At 37.2% G+C, this 17,623-nt stretch overlaps 1 protein-coding gene across 1 annotated transcript in view; it reads right to left on the reverse strand.

The window, feature by feature from the left end:
• Positions 1-12,333: 12,333 nt before the first annotated feature.
• ARSB (arylsulfatase B) overlaps positions 12,334-17,623 on the reverse strand; it is a 61,647-nt gene continuing 56,357 nt past the window's right edge. The window contains exons 7-8 of the mRNA XM_054287529.1: positions 13,411-13,539; positions 12,334-12,866 (exon numbers count right to left, since the gene is read on the reverse strand). Of these exons, the coding sequence (XP_054143504.1) occupies positions 12,601-12,866; positions 13,411-13,539 (395 nt within the window). The 3' untranslated portion in view covers positions 12,334-12,600. The remainder of the gene's footprint in view (positions 12,867-13,410; positions 13,540-17,623) is intronic.

The following is a 17,623-nucleotide window of genomic DNA, read 5'->3' on the forward strand; positions in this document are numbered from 1 at the left end:
TTCAACTATATAATTAAAATTCAGTGTTACTGATCATAATTCATCATGCTACCAATTTTAACTACGTAATTAGGATTTCCTGTTGATTTTTTCCTGATTACACTATTTCTTTGTTTAAATACAGCAGGCATTTATGTCTCTAACATCTTCCAGAGCTGCATTAAAAACTCCATACCAGAGACAGCAAAGAATGCATAAAAGAATGACCCTTAGCCTCATAAGTCAATGGAGAAAGTTGGTATCACCCTCAGCAACAGCACATTCTGTCAACTCATCTGAAGTTGCCAATATCATCACATTTACGATAAGATGCAATTATGGCTGGAAGATTCCCACAGTCCTGCCAGATTCCTCAAGGATATTAGCACTTGTCTGATTGCAGTACACAACAAAGACATTGTTAAAAAATCAGTGCATCAATCAGAAGGAATTTGGAGACTTTGAAGTTTAAAAAAAAATAAAATACCAGCGTGGGAAAGAGAAGCAGCTACAACAGTTAGGTGCAATTGTGTTTGTCAGGTTTAGTTAAATGACACACTCTTGGATAAGAGTTTCATTCTTAATTTGTTAGCAACATATGTAGAAATAAATTTTCCTTTTAAAAGAAATTCATTAATATCAATAGTTATTTGAAAGTACTTCAGCTTTATGTGATCTTTTCCCGCAAGGAAGAACTAGCAAAATAGAACGGAACATTAATCACCATTAACCATGAGTCTCAGGTTTCTAATTAAGGGAGTGCAGAGCCTGAGACTGCACTTCCTTAACACTGTTGCCAGTGTTCCTTCCTCCCAGCAGCTAATTTCAAAGGGGTGTGCAGAAAGTCTGAGGTGTTGTTATCTATGAAGAACAAGGTGTAGTAAATGCATTCTCTTCTAAATTACACTCTGGTTTGTAGGCAATGCATAAACTTCAGATATACACAATTCACTAAGAGTGACAATGAAAAATACCCATATCATATCCTAGGAGTAAAAAATCATTGCACTGGAATTTACTGTTGCAACCTCCTTACAGTAAACATAGGGAAATGTTCGGGCTTTTATTTTTCTAATTTGCATTCATATTTTCTGTCACTGTTTGAGTGCAGATCCAAGCTAAAAGTCATATATCAGAGGAGTCAGCTATAGGTAGGTACTCAAATTCAAAGTGTAGAATTCACCAAAACCTTGCTATTATTTACCCAGAAATTTGTACTAGCTGCAGGAGTGGACTTCTCAGAATTTCTTCTGAAAGTCCAGAAAATATAATAGTTTTAAGAAATGTTCCAAAAATACTTATCTCTTAGGATCTTTAACAGATAGTCACAGAAATTACTAGGGAGGTTCACTATATGTGGATAAAGTGCAGCACATATATAGAAAGCACAGAGAAGAACAAAAGAGATTTCCTAACTGCTGTCCTTACTTCATTTGTTCCTGCTACAAACAAGTCTTATGGAAGTTTACACAGTTCCAACTGAGTTTGCAGTTTCTATCATGCTTGAAAATAATCTGATTTTTTCAAATAGCACTGAGGTCTTCCAATGAAGTCAGAGGGCATGCTGACACCAGCATGAACTTGAACAAATCCTTAATGAGAACAAGCAGCCAAAGCGACTAGGTAATTTTCCTAGTCCAGAGACTTTGCAATTCCTACTGTAAAAATACATATCCATCACAGAAAGATGCATAAACAGAGATGACAGCAGCAAGTAAAACTGTGTGTCAAGATGTTTGCTCTTCCAAGTGTCTTACAACATATTCTACAACTGATGCAGCCATGGTCATTGGACGAGCAGGCTTATGTGCCGTTAGGACAGAAGTGTGCTTGAAGAGACATACTGTGCTTACAGAAAAATTGTATTTTAAAATTGTACAGTTGCCCTTAACCATAACCATACCATCAGCAGAGAAATAACGAGCCTGTCAGAAAGAAATTACAGACTGAGTAGAATTGAGTTACTCACTCTGAGCATGAAAAGATCCAATTGTTACCACTGCATACATATGCAGAAGCATGCCACCACCACATGCTTGCTAGAGACCAGATATTAAAAAATAGAAAAAAGGGACTAATATCTTTCTAATCGCTGCATTCTTATTGGTATGAACTAGCATAGATCTGTTGGCTACAGTCAAGCTGTATCAGCCTCCCAGTATGAAGATATTGGCTCTTCTACGACTTTTTATTCCTCATGAGTTTGGAACAATAGGGCTGAAATCAGAGAAATGCAAAAACATGAATTCTCAGTGAAATGTGCATAACTAGACAATGTGATGAGAGCAGGAACTGACAAGAGAAAGACCAGGTCACGAAGTTTTCAGTTTGTACATGCCAACAAATCATTAAATGTGCGTGAGGATTTACAAATGCTACATGATCTGAAAATCTGTTCTGCCTTTAAGTTTTTGGTTTACTGCCTTTGAGAGGAGAGGAATGAAGAGTGTCAGATTACAAAGTGGAATTCCTACTGCTGACCAGAAAACATTGGATTTCCTTGTTCGGACCCTAAGGGAAAGAACAGTAGCCACTGTTATGACTTTTTGGAAGTCAATTCCTAAGCAGTAATGTAAACTTAAATATGGGCCCATTTTAAAAATACAGAAATCTCCCAGATTTACGGGGCTCTCTGTCTCTGTGGGCTTTACCATGGGTCTACCAAAAACAAATTCTATTTTAAACATATTTCTTTATAGGGTTTATAGCTGTAATTTATTCCTTATTTAAAAACTTTCGTTACAGGTTTTTGAGCAGAAGGATGAGAAAATGGAGATCACAACATTTTCAATGCAGTAAATTTTATTAATGACACCTCCTAAGGTCTGATCTGCAGTTCTGTTTAGAGATTGAAGTTCAATGAATAAATTTATGTTTGCTAACTTTCTCTGGAGTCATATCTAGATAACACACAATGAAAAAAACAAAAACAGAATTAAGCAAGAATAGAATGTTTGTAATATGCATATATTTAAAAACTGGTTATTAGCTGAGAGAGTAACTCAGCTGAACTAGAGTTATTAGCTGAGAGAGTAACTTTCTCCTTGTACAGCAGTGATATAGATTAAAGGTTGTCATCATATTTTCAGATTCATGTTCAAAATAAGCCGTGATTCTACTACAAATATAACTTACTCAGTGAACAATAATCAAAGAGTTTTCCCTGAACTAAAACAATTATTCCAGTTCATATGATAAACAGGAGTATGTAATTCTGCTCTACAGCTTGACTGGGTCAGTTTATAACGCAAACTGGAACCATGACTGCACTTGGGCTGAGTGACCAACGCCCCAAACAAAGCTTTTCCAAGCACAGCCCTATCTGTATTTCTCACAATATCCTGTCCTCTCCACCTTTTCACATGGGCAACTGAGACACACGGATGTATCTTAATCATTAATTAATTCCAAATCTTCTGACGACAGCTCATGGGCAAAGACCTTTCATGAGCACAGCGTTCACTTGAATCTATGGCATTGAGTGAAATTATTCTGACTTTCCCTTTGATAATTCAGAGATCTATGAAGTAATCAGCTCCTAAGACAGGAGTGGAAGGAAATGGTGCTATAGGTGCACTGCAGTTGTGTGTGCATTTGGGGCTGACTGTTATGGACCTAAGCAATGCCAGATCTTGGCTGTATCTAGAATTTTTATGATTATCAGTGTATTATGGTCACTTATTGCCTGGATAATATTTAGGATAAACCAAGTGTTCCCAAATCCTTTCTTGTATTCTCGGGCATCAGCAGTACATTCATGACAAGCACAATGAAAATAACCTACAGATAAAACCAGCCTTTGCATTTAAAAGGAGGCCATTACTTATTTGAACATGTCATCAAATAAATGTCATTAAATAATATTAAGTAAAAGGATGGATAGTGGCTGTTGTTAAAAACTCTGCTTTTCTCACACCTAATGATGCTTACACTGCTATAGGCTCTGAAATGAATTCTTGTTAAACAGTGTTGTGATTGCAGTGTCTGAGCATCCCCACTGCTTCTGAAAAAAACAGATACTAAGTAATTTAATATTGGTATTTAGAACCACACGGTCAAAATATAAAATACAGAAATACAACAAACTTAGACAATGTAGGAGCTTGCTTTGTTTGGATTTGGGTTTTGGATTAGGTCCACACATTTAATGCATGTTTTGTCACAAGTCAAATCTGAAATGCGTAACTCACTGCATAATACAAAAATCCTCAATATTTGTGGGTTAATAATTATACTTGCCTCTTAACACTACACTCAGTCTTTATTGCCAGGAATATAGATTCTTGCAATTATACTTAATGCTATTAATAGAATAAACGTTTGCATAGAAAATCTTATGTTTGTAAGAAAATTCTCTCCATTTTAGAGTGTTGGAATAATAATTTTTAAAAATTCCTTTTAAAATTTATTTTCTATCGCCTTTTCTTTATCAAAAAGTACATACAGAAAAAGGTGAATTCTAAAAAGTTTTCCACATTAAGCAATGTACATTATGTTCTTGTGTACTGTGGGCAGAAATAATTACCAAAAAATCCTGTTGTTAACAAGCAATTATAACTCAAAGGAATTTCAGACATCTTATACCTGCTGCCTCTAAGAGACAATCTCTCAGTCATTCACATTCCTAAATGTTTCTTCACAGTGGGCTACTTTCTAGGGCAAACATAAACAGAAATGCAATTGTTCTACTCTATTCCCTCCTACATTTTTCAAAATCCAGCTGGGATATTTTCATGTCTCCTTTGGTATTATAAATATGTCTATTTTTTACTCAAAGGCTATGCCATTTCAGCTGTTCTGGACCTTTTTTTTTCTAATGCTGAATTTACGGCAAAAGAAAACTGTCAATAAATTCCTAGCCCGGCTTCTCCACTATATTAGTTTTGGAGCTTTAGTTAGAAGCAGAGTGATGGTAATGTATATGTTGCTCTTATCCAGTTGTTTAATATACCATGACCATGCTCTCTTCATTACAGAGTAAAGTCAAAACAGAACTGAAAAGGCAGGAGAATGACTTTGTTTCTACAACATTTCACTGCTGGGGCTGCGGGGTATGACTAGACCAGACTAATAGCCACTTTGGGATTAGTTCAGACAGTGCTTTTTCCATCAAGTATGACTTGTAAAAGAGCATATTTGAAAACAAAGCAAAAGGGACAAGAATTAAAGTGAAAATTCAGTACATCTATAGAGGCCACCTACAGGGCAGCAGTGCTTTCATGGCTCTTGTTCTGGCAGTTACAATGGTCACAGCCTTTTAAAAAAGGCTCCTCTTACCACACACACAGGGGAAAAGGGGAAAAATTATGATCCTCCAGGATTTGACTATTTTCCTGAATAACTGCACACTGATGAGCAACGTCAAGAAAACAATTTGGAATCACAGAATTGCCCAGACTATAATCTATAGTTAAAAAAACCCCAAACTATTTTTTACTGTAAGTTAAGTACAGTTAAGCTGGAATTGAGAGTATGTTTGCTAGAAGCTAAGTCCACACTTTGACTCAATGCTGTCAACATTCATCTTTTCATTGTCCAGACAGACTCATTAAAGTTTTTTCCCAGTGAAGCAGGATAAATGTGAAGGGTAAACTTAAGGGCTCATATGTCCTTGAATAAGCTATTTCTGAGTTTTCTATCCAATAAAAATCAATGACTCCTAGTTCATGAGTGTGCTTGGAGAATGTACACAATCAAGAAAGACTTCAACATCCCTGGTTAATAGGGCCATTGAGTGATGTTTCTGGCAGATTTGCAGGTCCCATGAAATTATTTGGGCAGGCCACAGATGTCCTGATCAAAGTTTTCCATTCATTACCATGGGCTCTATGCCCAAAATTACTCAATAAGCATTGCTGAATACCAAACACAGCTTACTTTGTTTGTACGTGTATTCACTGTGTTCTGACTCCTTGTTTGCTTGAAGAAATAGCAAGAATGCATAGCTGAAAAGAAAGACAGGGATTTTTTATTTTTATCACTGCCCTGAATGCCAAAATATGGCAGCCCAGAACTGTGGCTTTGGTGCAGTACCTTGTTGTGGCTTTTGAAGATTTGTCCAAATAAACACTGCATTCCTTAGATCCAAATCTAGCCATTGGGACTATACTTTCTTTCCTAACTATAGTCCTGCAGAAAAAATATAACTGCCTTTATTGCTATTGAGTTTAGCCAGGATTAGGGGATCCACATCCGGTAACTGCTTTGATGATGGCAGCCGGCAGTCACTTCTCTGAAACTTGGCAGCAGATACATCACCAACCTTTCTAGTATCTCTGCGCCCCACCCCGCTAAAACAACACTCTCAGGAGGGAACACTAACACAAGAAGAAGTACTGCATCATCCTCCTTGCCTCTGCTAACCACGGCATGCAATTATCACAAGGGCTGTCACTGATCCCATCCGTGGTTGGATGGCTGACTCATTCCAGCTGCTCTGTGCCAAAAAAAAGTTTTTACTGTTCCTTGCAGCAGTTCTGCCCGATGTAGATGAGCTCATACATGAATTGCAATGCACTGGAAGAAGATGGGAGAGCACTGGATTCAGAAGCAGCAGCTTGGAACCCCAGGGAGCTCTTCACACCAAATGTTCAACCAGGATCTTCTCACATAATAACCCAGCTTGAAACAAAATTGAGTCCACTGCCTGCAGCTGACAAAGACAGTGAGCTGAAAGAGTTAAAACATCCAGCTGGAAACCCACTGGCAAAAATATTGCTTAACCTCCTCAAACTTAGAATTGGCAGGGTTTTTTTCCCCTTCTCTTACCAAAAGCACTACTTCCCCATTACAAACCTCAGCTTATTTATAGCTGAGAGACATGAAACCTATGGGTCTGCTTGGGGTGGGGCTCAAAAAGAGACTGCCAAGGGAAGGGCTGGGCTGCAGAAATGGTCCTCTGACCCCTCCACCAAGCTGAGGTTAATGTTATGAGAGCCTTGGGGTCTAGCTGGAGGAGGGCCTGTGGTGGGCTGCCAAAGGAGCAGGTAGGCAGGAAATTCTCCCTTAATAACTGCAACATCTTGGAAATGGTTTGGTGTTCCTACATTTAGGACAGCCCTAGCCTGTAGTTAGATTCTGGATCCCCTGGTAGTGCTTGACATGACATGTTCTTCATTTGTCAAGTAATCTTTAATTTTGACTTTAAGTGTTTTGCGATTCAGCTGCCTCTTTGTCATTTGGGTATCTCTGGCCCCAGGATTACAAACGTGGCTACACACATGGACTGCATGTCCTTGTGTGCCAAACTCCAGCACACGTGGATAGCAACGCTATCAGTGGTTCTACCACCATCAGCCCTTACATCCAAATCTGCCTGCAATAGGGTGGCACAAGTTTAACAGGATTCTCTGTGTAACTTGGTGCTCACTAACTGTTTGTTAAGGAAAGCATGGAACAGTTTTACCATTAAACCACTGTATCAGAAAGTAGGATGAGAGGCCATCAAGGACTGGTAGTGGAGTTTCAAATCCACACAGACCACAAGTGTTTAAACTCTGGTTTCTTCATGGGTTCTTCAATTCAGAGATTCTGAAGAGGATTAAACTCAGATCTTAATCCAAGACCCATTTATCAACCTTAGGAAAGTTGGACAAATTATTTTCATATATTGAATACATGGCCTTTGACTCAAGAAAAGATCCGGATCTTCTGTTTTGTTTATAAGATCATGCACTCATTGACTGTGTACATCTTTTTTACAAGTAAGCAATGCAAAATAAGTAGTCAGTGTCAGCATTCTTCCTCAACTTGGTTACTTTTCTGAAGCTTAAAAAATTTCTAAAGCATAAAGATTAAGACTTTCAAATTCATAATGCTCAGATGTTTGCTAGATTAAGAATGAATCTGAAATTGGAAAGGGATGAAATGAAGTTTTATTCAGAGTTCAAAATACTTGCATTTTTGAATGTTACTCAAGTAACCACAAAACATATAAGGAATTCTCTATTTTCCAATTCAAAACAACTTAAGAGTATACAACTCTTTGCCAATGCCAATCTAAATGTGTCAGCCAGATGTTTTTTTTTCCCTAACACAGTTCAATTCAAATGTTTTATGAAGGACCACCCATGGAAAATAATTAGGCAATTAAAAAAATAAAAATTAGGTCTACTGTAGCCGAGAAGAGAATGAATCTTTGAATTTTAAAACATAACAAGAGGAAACAAGGGTGAATTGAATACCTGTGTGAGACAGTGATGTGTCACAGACACTTCCTAGTAAATGAAATATATAAATTAGAATATCAGCAAGACATTAAAATACAGATTGCAGGACATAGAGAAAAAAGAACACATAAAAGCTCTGCTTACCTCTGAAACTAAAATTGGAATTTTTTTTATCTTTTGTAACTTCATCCAAGAAGCTGAAATTTATGGGAGTCAAGGACATTAATTATTGAGCTTTTACAATTTAGGTGACCTTTTTTTTTCTTTTCCATGAAACTAGCTATCAGCACAAAAATCCCAGTTAAAAATATCATTAACAGAAGTTTCTACTTCTGTGGGTAAGACATCTTTCCTCATGTAATACAAGCGCTGAATGCTGAAGGACAGTCAGGAATGTCAGCCAGAAATTTCCACCACCCCCAAGTTCAGTCCCTTGTTATTGCAACAACCACATCTTGTAATGCCTACTGTAAATGAAAATGTTATATGTGATATTGACTGAGAACAGTTAGCTTTCTAATCTTACATGTCTGCATTTGTACACAGGACACTAAATGAACATGCACTACGAAAAAAGAGAGGATAACACAAATACTTTGGATCTATTTGCCTTACTTACTGGGGAATACCTGTCAATGTCTCCATTTGCATTTGATTGCACAAATAAATTGTACCAAAACATTCTGGATGAATAAGAACTAATGGAACTTCTGTTCTTTGGATGATTTATCTCAAAAAGACATTTGAAGGACAACATGTATCATTATGACACATACAAAAATAGTAAATCCAAAGGTCACAAAGGTAATGTAACACTTCACTCTCTCAGAATCCCATACTTGAAACCATGTTACTAACTGTACACTACAATTAGAATATGGAACTTGCAGTTGAGCCAAACAGGTCAGTTATAAACTAACATAAATATTTGTATCAGTATAAAACAAACTGACTGCAATTGCTAGAAAAGGGAACTGCAATAACGGTTTTTTGGAGCTACTGAAGGAAGATCCAAGCTTTGTCAACATGATACAATAGCTTATAAAAAGGTTTTGTTGCTTACATTTTCCCTCCCTTGATGTGGTCAGCAAATAACAGAACCTAAGCCTCAGTTATCATAAAGAATCTTCAAAAGTTCAAAAGAGAAATGCTGCTATACTCTGAAGCCACGATTGTCATGGTCTTATTGGATCTCTCTAATTTACAGAACAACCTGGTCTGTAAATTATGAGCTTATGAGCTCATTAGGAAAGGAAAGAAACACACATCAAACGAAAGCTCAATCTCCTTCAGACAAACAAGACTAACATGGGAATTCACTGATTCGTTCCTTAATTCATGAGGTTTTTAACTCACAAGTTGTCTAAGTCATAACTTAAAGGATATAAGCAAAATACTCGCAGAGCTGCTGCTGAGAGCGCTCATCCTTTCTCCTCTGTCACAGTACAGGCCTCCCATTATCCCATCAGGAAGCATGAAAACCCCAGCAGATTGGCTGATGCTGGATATGCTTCAGAGGTGTTTTTGGGCAAGCTGTCATGTTAGCAACTTCCAGCTCTGACATTTGGTCTACATGATTCCCATAAGTTAGTGGATTCTGAAGGAACTGACCATCAGTAGGAAGCATTATGTCTGTAGCAGATGAGTAATGTCTTCATAATGACCTGAGCCCCTCCTGTAGGCTTCCTACGTGTTGCTCTCTCAGATCTCACAGCACTGGTCCCAACAACATCAGGTCTCAAGAAATGAGCTGTGTGTTAGCTAAAGCCTGAGCAGGAACTGAGTGAAGAGCCACATGACAGAAAGAAAAGCCTAAATGTATTTCATGAAATGCAATGAGATGAAATGGAGATATGATCAGGTACCAATTTGGAAACTGCTTCTACAGAATGTATAATGTTTTTAATTTAATATTTTAAATATATTAGTTCATATGAAAGTTGCTAACTGTAGTATAGTAAGAGCTTTTGTCACAGTAGGTAAGTTTTACCAATGAAAATGTAAATTACCTGGAGGCAGGTAACAATCAGATGATTCTCCCAGTGTCTAGATAAGCTGTGGAAATGCATGTCTGTGTGAATACCAACAGCTTAGAAAGTATTTGCAAGGCTGGGCAGTATGCCCAAGGGTCCCAGTGGAAAGGCTGGTGCAACCTAATGGAAGAGAAACTGGTTTTTGAGGCACTGAGTGAACTGTTTAGAAGGTGAGGAACAATCTGAAGAGCTTGCCTTTTCATATCCTGCTGCAACCATTTGCTTTCAGCCACTGATGGATGAATGGAGAAGGAAATTGAAACTGTCTGAAACAGGATTCCATAGGAATGTATCCAATTAAACCACAGAGAAAATATATTATCGATTATATGAGAATTACTTTTTCTGAACCTACATTTCTCTTTGTCTTCAAGGCTGAAGATAGTGAATGAAATAGAATAGGAAAAAAAACTGATATAAAGGAGCAGAAGTGACAAAGGAGCGAGAGAAACATAAAGCTCTTTAGGAGAAAGATAAAAAGCTGAACAGGTTTCTGGAGAATTTTATCTTCACTTCCACTCATAGAAAAAACATCAAAGGTAGAAAAGACAAACTCTCAAGATTAGATTTAAGACGGTGTAGTGGTGAATCAGCTGTATTAGAAAGCATATGCATTTTCAGTTTTCTTGTTTCATCTTTTTTTCAGACTTCATCGTTTTTTTTTTTAATGCACAGATTTTTTTCAAGCCTTTCTCTTCATTAATCGATTTGCTAACAATTAGCATAAGTCTCCCAAGAGAAAATTGGGAAGTTTTGCAAAATTTTAGTGCAATTTATATGAGTTGGTCCTGGAGCCAGGAAAAAGGCAATTAGATTCCTGCTTTCTGGAGATGATGACAGATTGAGCTCTGCATCCTGAGAACTTAGCCAAGGACACTGAGAAACAGTACCAGAACTCAGGGTCTGAGACACTAATAGAGAGCTGGCAGGTTATCTTGCATCAATTTGATGACTAACTGAGCAATGTTGCTTGGCTTGGTTTCTTCATGGCTCTGAGCCCACTTCAGGATGAAAACAGGCTCCGCTGTGGTAATAAAGACAGGGTACTTACCAGGCAGATAATAAAAGTAAGGTTTTGTTCATCACAGAATCGTTGAGCAATTCTTGCAGAGAGGGGCCTTTGGAGGTCACTGGTTGCTCCTAACCACCTCTGCCAAACCAGGTCAACTTCAAATTTGATCCAGGTTCAGGGATAGAATTGTTTAGAATCTTCTCCAACCAAAGACTGAAGATGCCCAGGATTAGGGTTGTCATATTTCCCATATTTAATTAAACTCAGGGTGTGATTTTTTTTCCTTTCCTTATATTGCATTGGAACTCCACATGTTCCCTCTGTGCTTTCCATCTTTGTGTGCCTCTGAGAAGACTCCTACTTCCTCTTCTCTATGCTCTCACATTAGGTAGCTGTAGGTAGCAACTTCCCTTCTTCTCACCACCATAAACCTACCCATTTCTTTATCCCTTCCCATGATCATATTCATAGTTCTCCACTGAACTAACTTCAACATGCCAATACTTTTCCTGTATAGGGAAGCTCAAAATGTGATGCTGTGCTGTAGCACTGAGAGAAGAGAATTAAGACAACCCCTAGCTGCTGGCTAGATTCTCTTATATGGAACAACAACGAGTTAATTTTCTTCACCTAGAGAGAAAATGGCAACTCTTGTCCTAATTATTGTCCAGAAGAATGCCTAGATATTTTCCCCACGAAAATGCTTTCCATCTGGTCATGGCCAAGCATGAACTCCCGAATGCAGCTCGTCCAGCCTAACTGCAACTCTAGAAATTCATGAAATCTTTATTCACCCATTTTTTCAGCCTGTCAAGATCCTTCTACCTGACAGCCCTGCACTCCAGTTGATCATCACTCCCTACTCTGGTTTGATACATTAGAAAGAACAAGAAATAGAGATGTTGTTGTATTTATGAGGTTTTCTTTTTTTACTCTTCCCTTTTCTGGATGGAAGTACATGCAAAAAATTTTATGCCAATACAGATTTATAATAACTTTCAGCAGAATTTGTCTTCTGGACAAACATGAAACCAGCATTCAGTATACTCCACAAGACTGATTAATTATGGATGTCCCTGCTGCCATGATTCCTGAAAAGGAATTCAATTCCTTTCAATTTCTTTCAAGGAACGAGGCAATGTTTATCTTCTACACTAGAAGTATATTCCAGACAAAGAATATTAAAAAAAAACCCCAAAAATTTCACATATAATTGTTGGGAATGAGAGAGTGGGAAAAGACTGAAATAAGATTCCCAACAGATCAAGAATAAGAAATACTGAATTATTCAAAGAATAAGCTCACAGTTAGCAACAGCTCATTAAAGACAGTACAAACTATGTCACTAGGACTCTGAGTCCATAAACCAGACTCTGCTACAGAGGTTTTATGCAGGGTGCAAAATGCACTATGCCCAAGGACCCCAAACCCCAGTTGCTGCTGGATCACAGGCGGGATCCTCATCAGGGTAGAACACAGGCACTGAATGTTTGTGATAATGCTGAAGCCGTGAGAGCAGTTTTTCCACTACATGAGGGTATTTTTCAGACACGTCATTTTTCTCTTCAGGGTCATGAACAATATCAAACAGCCAAAGTCTCTTTGTTGATGGCTCAGACGACTGAATCTGTGACTCATTGTACAAGGATGGTGGAGGGAACCAATGACTGCAGCCTACAGGAACAGGAACAGACCAAGGGTCACTTCTGAGATACAGAGCAGCAGTGTGGAGACACAGTTTTGCTACAATTGATTAATTCACTAGGTCTCTTGACAAGCCCCTGTGCAGTGACAGTTGCTGCAGACCTTAACTTTAGTTCTGCACCAGAGTCTCTCTAGTGCAGGGCTACCTAAATAGGAGTCTCATTTATGCAAAAAACCACTGCACCACTGAGATCCAAAATTCCATGTAACTTTATTTCATATCAATTAATTAATTCAGTGGCCCTTCTTCTTGGACGTTATGATCCTTATGGATCCCTTCCAACTTGAGATATTCTATAAGTTTTTTCCCTACAGTTTAAGTAAGTTGCAGACAAAATATTTGGAAAATGAAAAAAATACATAGTTTGTATTTTAGAAGTGCTCATTCTAGATCTTTGCATGGGATCAAAAACCTAAGAAGTTAGGAGAATTTCTATACATATGAAACAAAATTCAATTGTTTGTGGTGGGTGGGAGATAGGATACACTGTACAAAAAGGAGGTATTTTGTTACCTGGATATCCAGTTAGTAACTTCCATTTTCCATGTCTTATTGCCGCATGTATGGATATATTGAAAAGTGAATCATCCCAAGGAGAAGAATTGCTCTGTGGTAAAGATGTCCTCTTATCAATGCCAAGACCTTAATCAAACAATAAACTAAGTTAGGAACATTGCATATTCATGAGGTAATTTTTAGAACTCTGTTAGAAAAGAAAGCAGTATCATCCATTTATTTTTCCCTGCTGGATAAAGAATTTCTTGTATATATATGTGCAAAGATCTGTGCTATGAATCAATGGATGTATTTAACTCTGAACTTGAACTCCATTTTAAAAACTTGCCAGTGGAATGGTAAGTAAAATGTCACAGCTGAGTTCAAATAACTGGATTCATTTTGTACACAGGTATTATATGTGTATCTCATGTATCTGTATTAAGAACACTCAAAATTGGAATTGCTAAATTTGGTCATAAAAGTGCCTGAATCTTTTTCCAGGGAGGAATATAGGATCAAAAGATCTCCTCAGGTCAATGTTACTACTGCAAATTCTCTTAGGTCACTTCAGGGAAGAAGTCACAGGTTCTGACCAAAACAGAGAGCTGTCCCTTTGGGCTGAGCTGGCTGTGTTCACAAAAATCAGCAAGCTTCTTCTTTGGCACATCTTCATACTGTCTCTGGAGGAGCTGTGTATGATGTGTTCCCAAATTCTGACACTATTGAAAACTGAAATGTCAACTATGCACACATTCCCTCTCAATAGAGAACCTGAAGCTCCTTATAGGAGGGAGCTCAGTAAAAATAATTAAAATGCATTGTCCAGGGATGATTAGGAGTCCACTTTGCTATTGAAACCAACAGGCAGGAAGCAAGTCAGACAGACAGCTCAGGAGCATCCAAACCAATTTCCATGTCAGCCTTCCTAAATAAAATAGGCATTCAAGACATAACATCTAGAAGTCTTATTTTAACTGTATCAGCTGATAACAGTTTACCAATGACTACCAGAAGGCAACTTTAATCAGACTAGAAGACACAATCAAAGATGGAGAAAAACAAATGTTGATTTTCTAGCTTCTTTCCAAAGGAGATGGTTTTCAATCAGTTTAGGGAATCTGAAGGACTCAGCTGACAGATTTTTTTATGAGAATCCATGAGATCTACAATGGTCATGTAAGAGCCAATAGGAAGCAGAATTAGGTATTTCTAAAAAGAGTAAATTCTGCAGAACACAGTGGAGCAAATACACATCTAATGGAAAGAAGAACAGAAATTTGGGAAAGGAAATGCTAGACACAATTTCTCCATTTTTTAAGAAGGATTTGCAGAGTTTCTATTTTCTTGCTGGACTTTACACTTTGAGTTTATTTTCTTTAATAAACAGATTTGTGCATAGCCAAGTTCCCCATCTACATCAGACTTGTATAATGTTCCCAGATTGTAAGGATATAGGATGAGGAATAAGGATATAAAAGGGGCTACTTTTTGGAGTATGCATACACAGACTGGGGAAGACAGCTCATCTTAGCTCAAGAAGCACTGAAGCTGATCTAAAACAGAAAATAAACCTCAAAACAAGGAAAACTTCCTAAGTAACACCAGCAGAATTTCTTCTGGAAGATAAATCCTCACACAGCCATGTGATCTCCATAGAAAATATGAAACAGTTTAAAGATTAATTCTGCTTACTTTTCAACATCATTGTGTTATGTGTTTTTCTGTCATTGGCTTTGCTACTCCTCCTCGACTACTCCCCTTTGCCATTTACTTTCTTAAGCATGATGAAAGACATTCAGCAGGTCAAAAAAGAGAATCATGCTTTTTAAACCTTATGTCTCAAAACTACAATGTCAAGGCTTGGTCTAAAGATAAAATTATGTGAAGCTGCATTTGTGATTTTAAAGTTTATCATGAAGAATATGCTTCTGCTTGATGAGCTACATACAGTATATGTGGAACTACAACATTAGACAAGGTGAACTATTTAAAATACTTCAAATAAATGGTATGAAAGATTGTATTTTTAGATATACTTTGCAAAATATCCTTAGAATGCCATATATGAGACTCAAAATAAGATTCAAGGAGATAAAATAGTTTTTAAACACTCTGATTTGGTCCAGGTAATAAAACTATACTCCTAAATGAAAAAAATGCTTTTACCAGAGAATGAAGCTCAAGTTATTTGGTGAAATACTGTGAAATACACCAAACTTTCTTAAAGAAAAGTGGATAAATTCCCTCATGTTGAGCTGTTATAAACAGAACTCTGTCAGTCATGTTAATTCACCCATTGCAAGCACTTGTTTTGTGCCAAAGAAATATACTGTCTATTATTCAGGGAAGTGCACTGCTTTCCAGACAGTACAAATCAACTTTCATCTGACTGGATGTATTGGTCATGGAACACAGACTGATGTTTGTTCAAATGCTCTCTACAAGGATACTTACAGGACTGTCAGTTTATTACATTACATAAGCACCAGACACAGAAGTATTGTAAGTATATAATAAAAATTTTGCTTGATATGAATTCTTTTCTTCCCATCCTATGACTTGTAGCTTAAACTCAGATATTCCTCCTTCTGCATTTACCCATCTTCCTCCTTCTCTTCTTTTACAGGGATCGCTTTTCTGATTTCGCAGACTGAAAAAGTCATATTGGTTTTGTTTCCTTTTCAAGACAAAATGTTCACTCCCATAACATCTAAGCAGGTTTTTTTCTGCATTTGTTCTATATTGTGGAGGAGGTTTTATTTATTTTTTTCCATTATGATTGACAGGAACAACAGCCCAGTGGACTATTGTGCAGTCAAAGGACAGATGCCTTTTATTAAGCTCTGTAATTAAGCCAGGCTTCATAGGTCTGTATACTCTCCTTACAGATTTATATATTAAAAAATGTGATGCTTTTGCTTGTGTAGAGACTAAACATTTTACTTTTTTACTATTGGATCAGTGTATCAGTGGCTAATGAAATAAGCCTTTGTTTTTACCTTGAAAGAAAGTCTCACAGCCTTTCCCATGGACTTTATTATTGTCAAACAGAAGCTACTGTTTCCTGAAGTTCAGCTTTGGAGCCTCAGCAGCAGCTATATTTCTTTTTTAAGTAGTCGCTTGGGAAATGACAAAACTTGTATTAGTTAAGAAAGCAGTGACCTTTCATTCAGATATTTATTTTCAAATACTTAATGCTAAAATGAATTATTCTAATTACTTCAGAGTAATTAGTATTCAAACAGCTTTTATATCTCTATAGTAAAAGAGATATAAATGTCTCTCAGAAGATATTGCCCTTGGCAGATGATTTTGGAGTTTATAGCATAGTTCCAGATATCCTTTGTATTGACAGTCTTAAAAATGGTTTCAGGATCAGATTTTCAAAGGAGTTGAGGTGGCCAACTCTCACTATCCACAAAAGTAAATACTTTAGAAGTCTGGCCCTTTGCCGTTTACAGAAACTTCAGTTTAGTTCTTTTACTTCTGTTATCATACATTGTTTCTATACACATACATATTTCAAATTAGGATGAAAAATCCTATGTAATTTTCAACAGCTAATCTGTGACTTCAAGAAACTTAATTTTTTCAAAGGCCAATGTCATTAACTCTGAAAAATCTACACAAGATGCTCAGAAAGCATCAGTCAAAATGTGGGCTACTTTTGCAGACATAATTGCCATTTTGATAATTTGAATATTCCATAGCATACTCTTCAGGCAGAAAGTTGGAAAATTTACTACTCGATAAGTACATAAGTAATATCCTGACTGTTGACCAGAGAATATCCTGGACCTGGAAAAGTGAACAATCTTTCAGTGCACTAAGTCTTGCTAATGCACAAATATAAGTACAACAAAAGGGAAAGTAATGAAAGTGGCGGGGAAAAGCCAACACTCCATATACATAACAGCATGTGCTCTCAACTAGCTACTGCTATTTAGGGAAGTGTTTGCAAAGTTTAACCTTTAAACTTTGTTGCAAATTTTTACCTTTTTACCTTTAATGAACAAGTACGGTACAGAGGCTGTCCAGAAAAGCAATCCCAATACTAAAATTGGCAACAAACAGGACACTATGCCACCACTGAGATCCTTCTTGTGCCTCACATGGTGTACTGTGCAGTTTGGGCTCCCATGTTATGAAACAGACACAGAAAAGCCATGCAAGATACAAAGACCTGAGACAAGGAAGACTAAAGCTATGGAACAATTTCCACGTGAAG

The sequence above is a fragment of the Melozone crissalis genome, unplaced genomic scaffold, assembly GCF_028551555.1.
Source record: "Melozone crissalis strain CALT ecotype California unplaced genomic scaffold, PUWL_Pcris_2 ptg000005l_1, whole genome shotgun sequence".
NCBI classification, from domain to species: domain Eukaryota; kingdom Metazoa; phylum Chordata; class Aves; order Passeriformes; family Passerellidae; genus Melozone; species Melozone crissalis.